This window comes from Gopherus flavomarginatus, chromosome 3, assembly GCF_025201925.1.
Source record: "Gopherus flavomarginatus isolate rGopFla2 chromosome 3, rGopFla2.mat.asm, whole genome shotgun sequence".
Classification (NCBI taxonomy): Eukaryota; Metazoa; Chordata; order Testudines; family Testudinidae; genus Gopherus; species Gopherus flavomarginatus.
In genome coordinates, this window is record NC_066619.1 from 36,852,987 (window position 1) to 36,867,000 (window position 14,014).

Genomic DNA, 14,014 nt, shown 5'->3' on the forward strand with positions numbered 1-14,014 from the left:
GAGTGTTGCCTTAAGTTGGGTAAAGGCCTTTTGACACTCATCAGTCCACTTAACTGCATTTGGCTGGGTCTTTTTGGTCAGGTCGGTCAGTGGGGCAGCGATTTGGCTGTAGTGTGGTACAAATCGCCTGTAGTATCCGGCCAAGCCTAAGAAGGATTGGACCTGCTTTTTGGACCGTGGGACAGGCCACTTTTGGATAGCATCCACCTTGGCCTGTAAGGGGTTTATGGTTCCTTGACCCACCTGGTGCCCCAGGTAAGTCACTCTGTTTTGGCCTATTTGACACTTTTTGGCCTTAACAGTTAGTCCGGCCTGCCTGATGCAGTCGAAGACCTTTTCCAGGTGTAGTAGGTGTTCGGGCCAGGAGTCTGAAAAAATGGCCACATCATCGAGGTAGGCAACTGCAAATTCTCCCAGTCCTGCTAGTAGACCATCTACCAGCCTCTGGAAGGTGGCGGGTGCATTTCGAAGGCCGAAAGGAAGGACATTGAATTCATACACCCCCGCATGGGTGACGAATGCTGACCTCTCCTTGGCAGGTTCATCTAGCGTTACTTTTCAGTACCCCTTGGTTAAGTCTATTGTAGAGATGAACTGGGCACGTCCCAACTTTTCCAATAGCTCATCGGTGCGTGGCATTGGATAGTTGTCCGGACGAGTTACCGCATTTAGCTTACGGTAGTCCACGCAAAAGCGTATTTCCCCATCTGGTTTGGGTACCAGAACCACTGGAGATGTCCATGCACTGGTAGATGAGCGGATTATACCCATCTGTAGCATGTTCTGGATCTCTCGTTCTATAGCAGCTTGGGCATGAGGAGACACCCGGTAGGGTGGGGTTCTAATTGGATGAGCATTACCTGTGTCAATGGAGTGGTATGCCCGTTCAGTCCGTCCTGGGGTGGCTGAGAACAATGGGGCGAAGCTAGTGCACAGCTCCTTGATTTGTCGCCGCTGCAGATGTTCCAGGGTGGTTGAGAGGTTCACCTCTTCCACGCCACCGTTTTTTTTTCCCGTCGTAGTAGACACCGTCAGGCCACTCAGCATCATCTCCCTGGACTGTAAACTGACAAACCTGTAAGTCTCTGGAATAGAAAGGCTTGAGAGAATTAACATGGTACACTCTAGGCTTTAGTGAGGAATTGGGAAATGCTATGAGGTAGTTTACAGTTCCTAGGCGCTCTTGGACCGTGAATGGCCCTTCCCATGATGCTTCCATCTTATGGGCCTGTTGCGCCTTCAAGACCATAACCTGGTCTCCTACCTTGAAGGAACGTTCTCTGGCATGTCTGTCATACCAGGCCTTTTGCTCTTCCTGAGCATCCTTTAGGTTCTCTCTAGCAAGGGCTAAAGAGTGTCGGAGGCTGCTTTGTAGGTTGCTTACGAAGTCCAGAATATTAATTCCTGGAGAAGGCGTAAACCCCTCCCATTGCTGCTTCACCAACTGTAATGGCCCCTTAACCTCGTGACCATACACAAGTTCAAACGGTGAAAACCCTAAACTGGGATGTGGTACAGCCCTGTAGGCAAACAGCAACTGCTGCAACACTAGGTCCCAATTATTGGAGAATTCGTTGACGAATTTACATATCATGGCCCCCAAAGTTCCATTAAACCTTTCCACCAGGCCATTGGTTTGATGGTGGTACGGGGTGGCAACCAAGTGATTCACCCCATGAGTTCCCCACAGTTTTTCCATGGTCCCTGCCAGGAAATTAGATCCTGAATCTGTAAGGATGTCGGAGGGCCAACCTACCCTGGCAAAGATGTCTGTTAGGGCCAGGCACACAGTGTTAGCCCTGGTGTTGCCTAGAGCTACTGCTTCCAGCCATTGGGTAACAAAGTCCACTAAAGTCAGTATGTACTGCTTTCCTCTGGGCGTCTTTTTTGGGAAAGGACCCAGAATATCCACAGCTACTCGCTGAAATGGGACCTCAATTATGGGGAGTGGCTGGAGAGGGGCCTTGACCTGGTCTTGGGGTTTTCCCACTCTTTGGCATACCTCACAAGACCAGACATACTTGGCAACGTCCTTGCCCATCCCCTCCCAGTGGAAGGACTTCCCCAACCGGTCCTTGGTTCTGTTCACCCCAGCATGGCCACTGGGATGATCATGGGCTAAGCTTAAGAGCTTCCCCCGGTACTTAGTTGGAACCACCAACTGTTTTTGCGGCTGCCATTCTTCCCGGTGTCCACCAGAAAGAATCTCCTTGTATAAAAGTCCTTGGTCTATAACAAACCGGGATCGATTAGAAGAGCTGAGAGGTGGTGGGGTGCTTCTTGCCACCGCCCAAGCTTTCTGAAGGCTGTCATCTGTTTCCTGCTCAGTCTGGAACTGTTCCCTTGAGGCTGGGGTCAGCAGTTCTTCCTCAGACTGTGGACTTGGGCTTGGTCCCTCTGGAAGCGATGTAGGTGATGGGGTTGTTTCCGTTGCTGGTGAACCGCTCTCTGCTGGTGCACCTGAGGGTATTTCAGGCTCGGGCTGAGCCTTTTGGGTATGGCTGTCTGCTGCTTCTGCCAGTTCTGGCTCGTTGGCGCCCTCTGGCATTGAGTTTGAAGATGTTGTTGCACTTGCTGGTGCTGGTTGCTGTTCCAGTTCCGGGCCTGGGACTGGAGGTGCTGTGGCTGTTTCAGTGGTTGGCATGGTATCAGGGTCGACTACCTCTGTCTGGGTCTCTGGTAACACAGACGGGGTGTCTGTGGACGGCTCAGGAACAGGAATGGGTCTGGAAGCTTGCCTGGTTTGGCTACGTGTAACCATTCCCACTCTCTTGGCCCGCTTCACCTGGTTGGCCAAGTCTTCCCCCAGTAGCATGAGGATAGGATAATTGTCATAGACTGCAAAAGTCCACATTCCTGACCAGCCTTTGTACTGGACAGGCAGTTCAGCTGTAGGCAAGTCTACAGCTTGTGACATGAAGGGGTAAATTGTAACTTTGGCCTTTGGGTTGATGAATTTGGGGTCAACGAAGGATTGGTGGATAGCTGACACTTGTGCCCCCGTGTCTCTCCACGCAGTAACCTTTTTTCCCCCCACTCTCAAATTTTCCCTCCGCTTCAAGGGTATTTGAGAGGCATCTGGGCCTGGGGATCTTTTGGGTGATGGTGGTGTAATGAATTGCACTCGGATAGCGTTCTTTGGACAGTTGGCCTTGATATATCCCAGTTCATTACACTTAAAGCATCTTCCATCTGATGGGTCACTGGGCCAAGGTGAGTTACTGGAGACTGGTGAGGTGGAAGAATAGGGCGTCTGTGGCTTTACTTGGGTTGTATGTGGGGTCTTTGGCTGTCCTCGGTTGTAGGGTTTATGGTCGGTGTGCCCCCTGGGGTATTCGTTCCTCTTGACCGTAGCTTTCTTGCTTTCTGCCACTTCCATCCATCTGGCTCCAATCTCCCCCGCCTCAGCGAGATTTTTGGGTTTTCCATCTTGTATGTACCGTGTGATGTCCTCAGGAACACCATCCAAGAACTGCTCCATTTGTATGAGGAGGTGCAGTTCTTCCAAGGTTTTAACATTGTGTCCTGATATCCAGGCCTCATAATTTTTCCCAACGTAGTAGGCGTGTTTGGGAAATGACACATCTGGTTTCCACTTTTGGGTTCTGAAACGCCGACGGGCATGATCCGGGGTTATCCCCATTCTGTATCTGGCCTTGGTTTGAAAAAGTTTATAGTCGTTCATGTTCTCCTTAGGCATTTCAGCTGCCACCTCTGCTAAAGGTCCACTGAGCTGTGGCCTCAATTCTACCCTGTACTGGTCTTCAGGGATGCTGTACCCAAGACAGGCTCTTTCAAAATTTTCCAAGAAGGCCTCGGTGTCATCACCTGCCTTGTAGGTGGGAAATTTCCTATGCTGTGGAACAATCATTGGCGCAGGGTTGTTAGGGTTGGCTGTGTTTTGCTTAGCCTTTTCTAATTCCATGGCCTGTCGGTGGGCTTCCCTCTGCAGTTCCAGCTGTTTTTGGTGGTCTGCATCTTTGGCTTCTTGTTCTCTTTTGTAGGCCGCCTCTCTGGCTGCTTGTTCTCTTTGGTAGGCTGCCTCTCTTTCTCTTTCTCTTAGTTCCATCTCTTTTTGTTTTATTTCCAGTTGTCGCCTGTGTTCAGCTTCTTTGAATTGTTCTTCGGCCTCAATTTTTGCCTTAGGAGTCATGGTTCCTGTTTTCTTGTGTTGGGGTGCCCTCCGGTGGTTTTCTTCTGAACTGCAGGCTCTGTTGCCTCCTGGGGTCTGCCTAGCAACAGTGCCTTGTTCCCTGTCTTCCTATGTAATTTTTTTCAATGTAAAGTAAACCAGAAAAACCACTTTATTTGCATGAGTATAGTGCTGGTATCTGCCTCCTAATGGGAGTGCTATTGTCACAAAAGACTCTTAACAGCCCCTTAATGGGTTCTTGCTTAATATGCAAGCCACAACTGCCAGAGAGAGCAGAAAACAAAATTCTCTCTGGTTCCCTTTTAAAACCAAACTGTTTCTCTCTGCTGAAAAGCCCCTAGCAGAGAAAAGAAAAATAAAATATTCCTACTGGCTTCTGGATTCTATCTCACCACTGCCACTCATGTCAAACCTTAGTCCCAGATTTGGACCTTAGCGTCCAAAATGTGGGAGTTAGCATGAAAACCTCCAAGCTTAGTTACCAGCTTGGACCTGGTACTGCTGCCACCACTCAAAAATCTAGAGTGTTTTGGGGCACTCTGGCCCCCCAAAAACCTTCCCTGGGGAACCCAAGACCCAAACCCTTGAGTCTCACAACAAAGGAAAAGAAATCTTTTCCCTTCCCCCCTCCAGGTGCTCCTGGAGAGATACACAGAAGCAACCTCCGTGAATCTAAGCGGAGGGACTCCACCCTCCCCGTTCCCAGTCCTGGAGAACAGAATTACCTCCCTCTTTACCCAGAGGGAATGCAAAATCAAGCTAGTAAATCTATCACACACAGAGTTCCCTCTGACTTCTTCCTCCCACCAATTCCCTGGTGAGTACAGACTCACTTCCCTGGAATTTCCCACTAAAGAAAAACTCCAACAGGTCTTAAAAAGAAAGCTTTATATAAAAAGAAAGAAAAATACATAAAAATGGTCTCTCTGTATTAAGGTGACAAATACAGGGTCAATTGCTTAAAAGAATATTGAATAAACAGCCTTATTCAAAAAGAATACAAATCAAAGCACTCCAGCAACTATAGTCATGTAAATACAAAAACAACAAACCCTTTGGTACTCACAACTTGGAAACAGAAGATTAGAGAGCAAGAAATAGAAATCGCTCCTCATCCGAGAGAGCATACAGGCAGACAGACAGCAAAGAACTCAGACACAACCTTCCCTCCACCCAGAGTTGAAAAAATCCGGTTTCCTGATTGGTCGTCTGGTCAGGTGGTTCAGATTACTTCTTTCCAGGTGAAAGAGACATTAACCCTTAGCTATCTGTTTATGACACAGGCGGAATCCCACTGAAGTTCACCTGAGCCTCAGTTTCCTTAAGCATCTTCCCCAGCCTGGCATAGTCTCCCTTGATACGTTCCAGTGAGAATCTAGCCGTATAATTCCTTCCCACATGAAGGACAATCAGTGGATTCTTTCCCGCTCCCATTAGGATCCTCCTTAGCTTCAGGTCCACATCCCGTATCTTAGCACCTGGCAGACAGCACACCCTTCTGTTCTCCGGATCAGCTCTGGTTACAGGCCTGTCTGTTCTTCTCAGGAAGGAGTCCCCAGTCACATAGACCTGCCTTTTCCTAGTGATGGTGCGATTCTCTGGTCTGTCCTGTTCCCTCTGGCTGCAAGTCCTCTTGGTTCCTATTCTCCCTTGCAATCCTCTGCAACCCATCCCATATCCTCCTGGAGCTCATATTTGGTGGTGTTATCTCCATTGACTTTTCCCCTCTACCTATAGGACTAGCTGCTTTGCTTTTCTTCCTTGCCCTCTCACCTTCAGTGACCACCTGCTGTGCCCCTTCTTCATTTTCCAACTCCACAAACCTGGTCCTGAGCTCTATTTCTCCTTCACTAGCTCGTCTTTTCCTCTGCCTGGTTCTCTTAGTCACATGCTTCCACTGTCCACTTTCCTCACCCAGCAGTCTCCCCTCAGAGTTCTTTGGTCCTGCTTCCATCTTCAAGTCTGAGCTTTTCTCTTCAGCCTCCTCCTGTCTTTGCTCCATCTGCTTGAACCCCCTTCTAAACTCAGCCAGAGTTTCCACCTGCATCTCCAATCCTCTGATCTTTTCTTCCAACAGTTCTATCAGGCAGCACTTCATGCAGACAAAACTCTTTTCAGGTACCCCTCCAGGATCATGTACATACCGCAGCTTCCACATCCAGTCATCCTCATTGTGTCTTCCACTGCTTGGGTCACTACCACTGCTGCCTCTGTATCTGTCATAGGTTTCCCCCTAAATCCTATAAATCTGGGAAACACAAACTAAACCAAAACACCACCACCTACTGCACAACAAACCCTCAACGAGCACCAAAACACTGCCAGAACACCACCCCACTCCCTTCACTAGCCTCTCTGTTCCTCTGTCTGCCTCTTAGTCTTCCCCCCAAAACTCCCCTGTTTACAGCTCTGTTTGCTGGCTCCTGTGCCGCTATCACTGTCTGGTCCGCTGCCTGACTGGTTGGCTACCTTTATAGGACCCCTAATCAGAGAAGCCCTGCCCCCTAATCAGGGCGCACTTTCTCTCCCAGCACACTGCCCCTACCAGCCTCTACATACAAATAGCTACACATACCTTCTCTTCCAACAGAACTCCCACTCCGACTCCCCTGTTTACAGCTCTTGAAGAGCTGAGATAACATACATGACAGTAATACTACTTGGCACTTAGCACAGACAGGACTGTCACATTTAATATTGTGCCAGCTGGTTGTGATTCAGCCTAGGGTTCACCATGTCCAGCTGACACAATGTTAAATACAATAGCAGCTTTTGATCCATAAACTAAGGCTTGTGGAAAAGCTCCTACTCTGGTCATATGTCCTGGTAGGACAAGGACTTCAGTGGACTGGTCTCCTCTCCAGGGGTGGCTTGCCTGAGTGTAGGTTTATCTGCAATCGGTGGTAGCTATGTGTAGAACAGGCCTGCACAACTCGTAAAGCGGCGAGGGCCACATTACTCCAAAGAAAACAGCTGAGGGCCGAAACCCCCCAGCCCTGCGGAAACACCCCCCTCCCCGGCCCAGCGGAAACACTCCGCCCCAGCACCGCCCAGCCCAGCAGAAACAAACCCTCCTTTCCCAGTGCTGCCCCACTAAAACAGCTGTTGGCCAAAAAGGAAGGTTGGGGGTGGGGAGATGGTACTTGATTTTAAATCAACCAGGGGCTCCCAGCTGAAGAGCTGGCTGGGAGCCCTCAGGGTCAAATTAAAGGGCTCGGTGCTCTGGCGGCTGCGGGAACCCGGAGCTTTGTGGGGCTGGGGCAGGGATTTAAAGGACCCAGAGCTCCTGCTGCTGAGGGGAGCCCGAGCCCTTTAAGTCCCAGCCCCAGCGCATCCGCTGGAGCCGCCACCGGGATTCAAAGGGCTCTGGGCTGCCCGTGGCGGTGGGGAGCCCTGAGCCCTTTAAATCTCAGCCACGGCCGAGAATCTCTGTGGGCAGCTCAGAGCCCTTTGAATCCCGGCCACAGCTGAGATTTAAAGGGCTCTGGGCTCCCCACAGCCGTCTGCAGCTGGCAGGGCCGGCTTTAAGAAGTGTGGGGCCCAATTCGAACATTTTCGGCAGGGCCCCGGCAGGGATGACTGAAAGAAAAAAAAAATGTAAAAAAAAAAAGCCTTTCATTTCTTAGCAACCAGTTCCCTATAAAAAGTTCTGCCACAGTATGTATTTTTTGTATCAATAGAGTTACCATACGTATTTACTGCATTAACGAGGTCTCTATCCATATCCAAATCAGATCCCAGGATGGCGATTTAAGATCCAAAACGCCTGACATGTCCGGGAAAGTACAGATGTATGTTAACTCTACCTAAAGTTCTTTTTTAAAAAGATGTGTCTGAACTAGAAATGAGCTCCGCCACTCCCTGAGGGTGTGCTAGGGTGCACATGTGGGTCCCAGCTGCTCCCTGCCCACTTCATTGAAGCAGGTGTGCAGGGTTACTTCCCTGGGAACTACAGGGCACCAGTGGACATGGGGCTGGCTGGAGGTGCGGGGGAGGTGACTGGAGGTAGGGTCTGGCTGCAGGCTGGGGCAGGCTGGAGACTGCGTGTGGGATGGGCTGGCTGGCTTCAGGCAGGGCCACGGGGGGTGCGGCATGGGTTGGCAGGGCTGGAGACAAAGGAGTGCAGGACTGGCTGACTTCAGGCAGGGGGGTGCGGCAGGGATTGGCTGGAGACAGGGAAGGGGGTGCAGGGCTGGCTGGAGACGGGTTGGTGCAGGGCTGAAGGCAAGGCAGGGGGTGAGGGGCTGGCTGGAGACGGACTGGCTGTGGGCAGCGGGTGCAGGGCTGGCTGCAGACAGGAACTGGTGCAGGCAGGGCAGGAGGTGTGGCAGGGGTTGGCTGCGGGCAACTGGTGCAGGTACAGGGGATACAGCCCATCCTGTATGGTGAGTGCCCCCTCCTTCTGCCTCCCCCACCAGGGTAGCAGTAGCAGCCCGTGGCTCAGGAGCTACTTAAAGGGCCTGGGGCTCCCCTGCTTCCACTGCCCCAGCCCTGTAAATAGCTGCAGGAGCCCTGGGGAAGTGGTGGGGCACCAGGGGCTATTTAAAGGACCAGGACAGGAAAGGCATCTGGAGACCTGCCCCCCCTGCTACCCCAGGGCTCTGGGGGCTATTTAAAGAGCCCACGGCTCCCCTGCTTCTACCGCCCCAGCACTGTAAATAGCCGAGGGAGCACTGGGGAAGCGGTGTGGCTTCAGCGACTATTTAAGGACCAGGGCGGCAGAGGCAGCTGGAGCCCCGGCCCTTTAAATAGCCCCCAGAGCCCCCCGCTATCCCGGGCTCTGGGGGTATTTAAAGGGCCCGGGGCTCCCCTTCTTCTACCGCCCCAGCCCTTTAAATAGCCACGGGAACCCTGGGGAAGTGGTGGGGCTCTGGTGGCTATTTAAAGGACCAGGGAAGTAGAAGCGATGGGAACCCCGGACTTTTTAAATAGCCCCCACAGCCCTACCCCAGGGCTCCAGCAGTGGTGCTCTGGTGGCAATTTAAAGGGCCTGGGAGCCACAGGCCTTTTAAATTGCCCCCTGGGGAAGCTGGGCCACCCCGCTACAGCGCACTGGCTTTTGCCGGTGCACCGTACTGGGGCTTGGGCATGTGGCCCTCTTAGGGGCGGGCTGATTCAGGGGAATTGATTGAATTGGCCTAAAGCCGGCCCTGGCGGCTGAGATTTAAAGGGCTCTGGACTCCCCGCGGCTGTGGGCAACTCAGAGCCTTTTGAAACCCAGCCGTGGCTGAGATTTAAAGAGCTCTGAGCTCCCCGTCACTGCGGGCAGCCCAGAGCCCTATGAATCCCGGCCGCGGCTGAAATTTAAATGGCTCTGGGCTCCCCACTGTTGCATGCAGCCCAGAGCCCTATGAATCCCGGCCGTGGCTGAGATTTAAAGGGCTCTGGGATCCCCACCGCTGCGGGCAGCCCAGAGCCTTTTGAATCCCGGCCACGGCTGAGATTTAAAGAGCTCTGAGCTCCCCTCGGCTGCGGGCAGCTCAGAGCACTTTGAATCGCGGCCGTGGCTGGGATTTAAAGGACTCTGGGCTCCCCACCGCTGTGGGCAGCCCAGAGCCTTTTGAATCCCGGCCGCGGCTGAGATTTAAATGGCTCTGGGCTCCCAGCCACTGTGTGCAGCCCAGAGCCCTATGAATCCCGGCCGCGGCTGAGATTTAAAGGGCTCTGAGCTCCCCGCCACTGTGGGCAGCTCAGAGCCTTTTGAATCCCGCTGCGGGCCGCACAGTGAGCCTCTGCAGGCCGCATGTTGTGCAGGCCTGATGTAGAACAATGCCCTTGTGCTTGATCATCCTTGCCATAGCCCCTGTCCTGTCTGCTTTAGTATCTTTTCCTCACTTCATGACCGAGTCTTTTGTTTGTGTATACAGCCTGTGCACTTTGTAACAGTATTTATATGTAAATGTTTTCTGAGCTTTTCTATTGTTCAAGATTGAAATTGGACATGGGTATAGCCTGTAATTTGACATGCATATTTCATTTATATTTGTACAGTATCAAAGGATTTACAGTTGTTGTGTGAACCAGAATTAATATAGCTATAACCAGTCTTAGCATCTTACCATGATCAATTTTAATAAATTGGTGAAATGTCCCTTTTTACTTTTCTTGTTTTGCAGCCCTTTGAGGTGTGTGGTTCTTGTTGCTCTCAGAGAGATTAAGCAAGGAGAAGAGCTTTTTTCTAATTACTACACCATTGTCAACTGAATCAATGAAACCATGGATTAAAGAATTCTTTGCCATTAAGATATTTATTGTGTGTACACTTGGCATCTCTGTGTAATGGAGAGCTGTGCTTTCCAATTAAAAATGAGCTACATAGCTGTATTTTCATGTAAATATTACTTCAATTTTGATACAGTTGTGGTTTGCAGCTGTTTACATCATTAAGTATATCGGTGCTAATACTACTGCAAGTATAATTGGTTTTCAGTTAACTGCACAGTTGCTCATTAAATTAATATCTAGTTTCTGAATTATGCTATTTCATCTTCTGTTTTCTCTGTATGCACGTCACTGTGATCCATTTTAAATCTCAAACCCATTCTGCTGTTCTTGCTATAATGGACATAATTTATATAAAACAAATTCTTTCAGTAAAGTGTCTCCTTCACTTGTGTTTCTAATGGGATCCTCTGCACACCACAATTTTTTATAATTGCTGATGCAGTTAGATCATATTAATGGAACATTACATTTTGAAAAATAGTTCCTCTTATGGCCCCCTTTTATTTTTTTAAGAGGTGTAATGTTTCACATGGTGTTTTGAAAGACTATTTTCAACCACAGTTTAACTAAACTTATACCAGTGAAGTGTCTTTTTGAAAGCAAGTGTCTAACATTTTTGCTAACATGATCAATTCCCAACACAATTTCTTTGAAGCACTATTTGAAAATTTTATTTTCATAAACTCTAGAGAATGTTTTAGCCTTTAGGTCTGGTGAAGCAATGTAGGATTCCCCCAGCCTTTATTCCAAAGCTGCAAGCAAGCCTCACGTTTTGTGGGTAGGGGCAGAATACAGCCCTGGTTCCAGTACATGCCATTTACTTTCACAGTGCTAATGCTAAACAGGAAGCAGGGTGGTCTGCTATTCTCACCAGTGTCCAGTCTCCTCTTCCAGGGCCAGCTTGGGAACTCGCTTCCCTTCTTTACCATTTGATCTTCTCACCTCATCTGAGACTGAATCATGAATTGCTTTAGAGGGGCCTAGCCTTAGTAGAAGATTGCTAAATGCAAGGCCATCTCATCAAGAAATCAGAGCAAGCAGGAGAGCTGTTTGACCTCTGAAGAAGAGTCTGGATGCCAAGGACAGTAGACAGTGTTTTCTCTTTCACCCCCAAGAAGATAGTGCAGCACTCAGACTCTGTGGCTGTTGTATCATCTTGTGTGGTTAGCACAAAATGAAGTTTACAGCCATATGGAAATTACTAGTCTTCACATGTTAGAAGAACCAGGTCTTATCTTTGTTTAATCTCCAAGCAGCAGTGCAATCCAAAGCCATTAATTGTCATACTTATACGTTAATAGCTTTAAGAAATTATCATTTGAAGTATACTCATCTTAAAACTATGAAGGTCACATTTACTGCTGTTACTCAGAATGGCTTCCTTATTCCAGCACTACTAGTTCTGAATGTTAAGGTAATTTAGGACTGCAGGCCCTCAGCTGCATTCTGCAGACTATGAGCAGAACACACGGGGCTGGCTCCTCCTCAATGCTGCTGAAAATGAGAAACCAGCTAAACAGCCTTCTTTAGGGCCTATTCCTGTGTAAGAGGAAGCAAGAGGCCTCAGAAGAACCTGGACTAGATCTGGCAGGGGCAGCAAATAGCTCAGCTATGGATACAGCTATGAGCTACCAGACACACCCAGGAGGTGAATCAAGGTGGCGGGAAGCTGGGCAGGTGGTGGTGGTATTGAGGTTAAGCAGAAAGAGACAAGAACAATGTAGGAAAGTGGGAGGACGTGAAATGGTTTTACATACAATCATAAAACTTGTGCATTCTTTAGATTTCTGTTACTTAGCTACACAAAGAAACACAGGACCTTATTTTATAAAATCTTAATCATTGTTTCAGTAAATGCTGCTGTTTAAAGGGTAATGGAGTAGAGGAGAAGATAATGTAGAATTGTTAGGAACTTTTACCAGCATGACAACAAATCAGATTTCCAAAAACATAACCCAGCGGCTGAAAGTTGAAGCTATACAAATTCAGAATGGACATAAGGTGTACATTTTTGATAGACTAATTAACCATTGGAACAAGAGTGGTTGGAGAATTCTCCATCACTGACCATTTTTACAGCAAGAAGGGATGTTTTTCTAAAAGATCTGCTCTAAGAATTATTTTGGGGATATTCTTAGGCTTGTGTTATACAGGAGGTCAGACTAGATCACCATATTCTCTTTGGGCTATGGAATCTATGAATAATACAATAAACAATTTCTCTGTTGGATGTATAATCTGTGAAGATGACTAGTTGATTTTAATTAGGAGTCCTTCAAAAACTGGAGCATTCTTGTGCTAATTAATTCTAAGTCCTTGTACATTAGTAGTAGTGTAGGGAAAGGAAAAGTAGTGTAAAGACTGAAAATGTAAGAACATTTTAAATTACTCATCCTTATTCAGCAAGGTCCTCTTCCCAAATAGCTGACTGTTAGTCAGCTCCTAACACACAAGTAAAACTCATGTATTAGTGCCAGGATACAATTAATATATTTAAGACCAATGCCTAACAAGCCTCATGGATTACACTGAGTAAATACAATTCTTTAGAAACTCTTTAAGCACTTAGTTTCAAATTACCCATACAAAGATCTAATATTTCTACGGCAGCGTGAGTAATTAACCTTTCAATGACATTCCAAAATCTTAATTAGGAACATTAATTTGACTAGTTCAAATCTTTTCCATACCCTGAGCAGAATTTGTTATACAAAAACAATGTATCTACTCTGCCATAATTGTTGTCATATAGATGCACTTCCCTTGAAGACAGACATGAAGTGATTGCTGTCATAGATCTGATTTAATGATATGTGATAGATTACAAATTGGGTTGTTACCTAGGGAAAACAGTCTGGCAACCTTTACAACCAATTTATTTCTTTACAAATCTTCCGTTTTGATTCTTATAGGATGCTTTTAGGACACATCAAATATGCAGGTATAATTTTAGTTTTGACCATTGTTTCTTATAACACTTCACTTTCTCTTAATTCCTTTATTACTGCCTTTCCATTTCTAGCTGTATCCTGCTTGGTTTCTGATAGCTGTAAGCATAATTAATTGTATGCACCCTGATTGGTATTTAAGTTGTGGTTTAAAATAGATATTAGCTTGATTCTTAGCAACAAAGGGTCTCTGTCTGCCATACTCTAAATAGTGGTTTCTCAAATTCAACCTTTACCGTAGAACTCATTCTATCAGGGAGTTATGTAGTCTAGTTGCTTCATTTTGTAATTACAGTCTCAAATTATATAGCAATGTACAAAAGAATGTGTAGCGTCTACTCATTTATTCAGCTTACATAAAAGAATGGAAGCAACTGAAAGAGGAAGTCCTCTATTCTTTCAGACCAGACCAGCATAAGAGTAAAGTGGGTGAAGCAAAAAGATCCTCTTTTCATCCATACAACAGTAAGTTTAGGCAGCAGCTGCACTTGCCTTTCCTCTGATGGACCCTCTTTCAGGCTAAAAGGAGGGATCAATTAAGTCACTTTGTGTAGTGAGATAACTGGAAACAGTAGAAGCTACCCCTTAAAGTAATTAGCTTCTGATCAGGCCTTGCCCTGCAGCTCAATTGTGTGGGCTGATAGCTTCCCTGACTACAAATGCAGCAACTAGGGGCTGGTTTGGCAAG

General features: G+C 47.8%; 1 protein-coding gene across 8 annotated transcripts in view; it reads left to right on the top strand.

The window, feature by feature from the left end:
* The window catches only part of SETD9 (SET domain containing 9), a 46,685-nt gene that overhangs the window by 23,925 nt on the left and 8,746 nt on the right, over positions 1-14,014 (top strand). For 4 of the 8 annotated variants that reach the window (XM_050947093.1, XM_050947092.1, XM_050947095.1 and 1 more), the window contains 2 exons: positions 7,834-7,944; positions 10,270-10,751. The exons of 1 other annotated variant lie outside the window; for it this stretch is intronic. In XM_050947093.1, the coding sequence (XP_050803050.1) occupies positions 7,834-7,944; positions 10,270-10,357 (199 nt within the window). In that variant the 3' untranslated portion in view covers positions 10,358-10,751. Of the gene's footprint in view, positions 1-7,833; positions 7,945-10,269; positions 10,752-14,014 lie in introns of those variants that run through there. 3 more of the 8 variants (XM_050947097.1, XM_050947089.1, XM_050947090.1) reach the window with 2 other exon arrangements.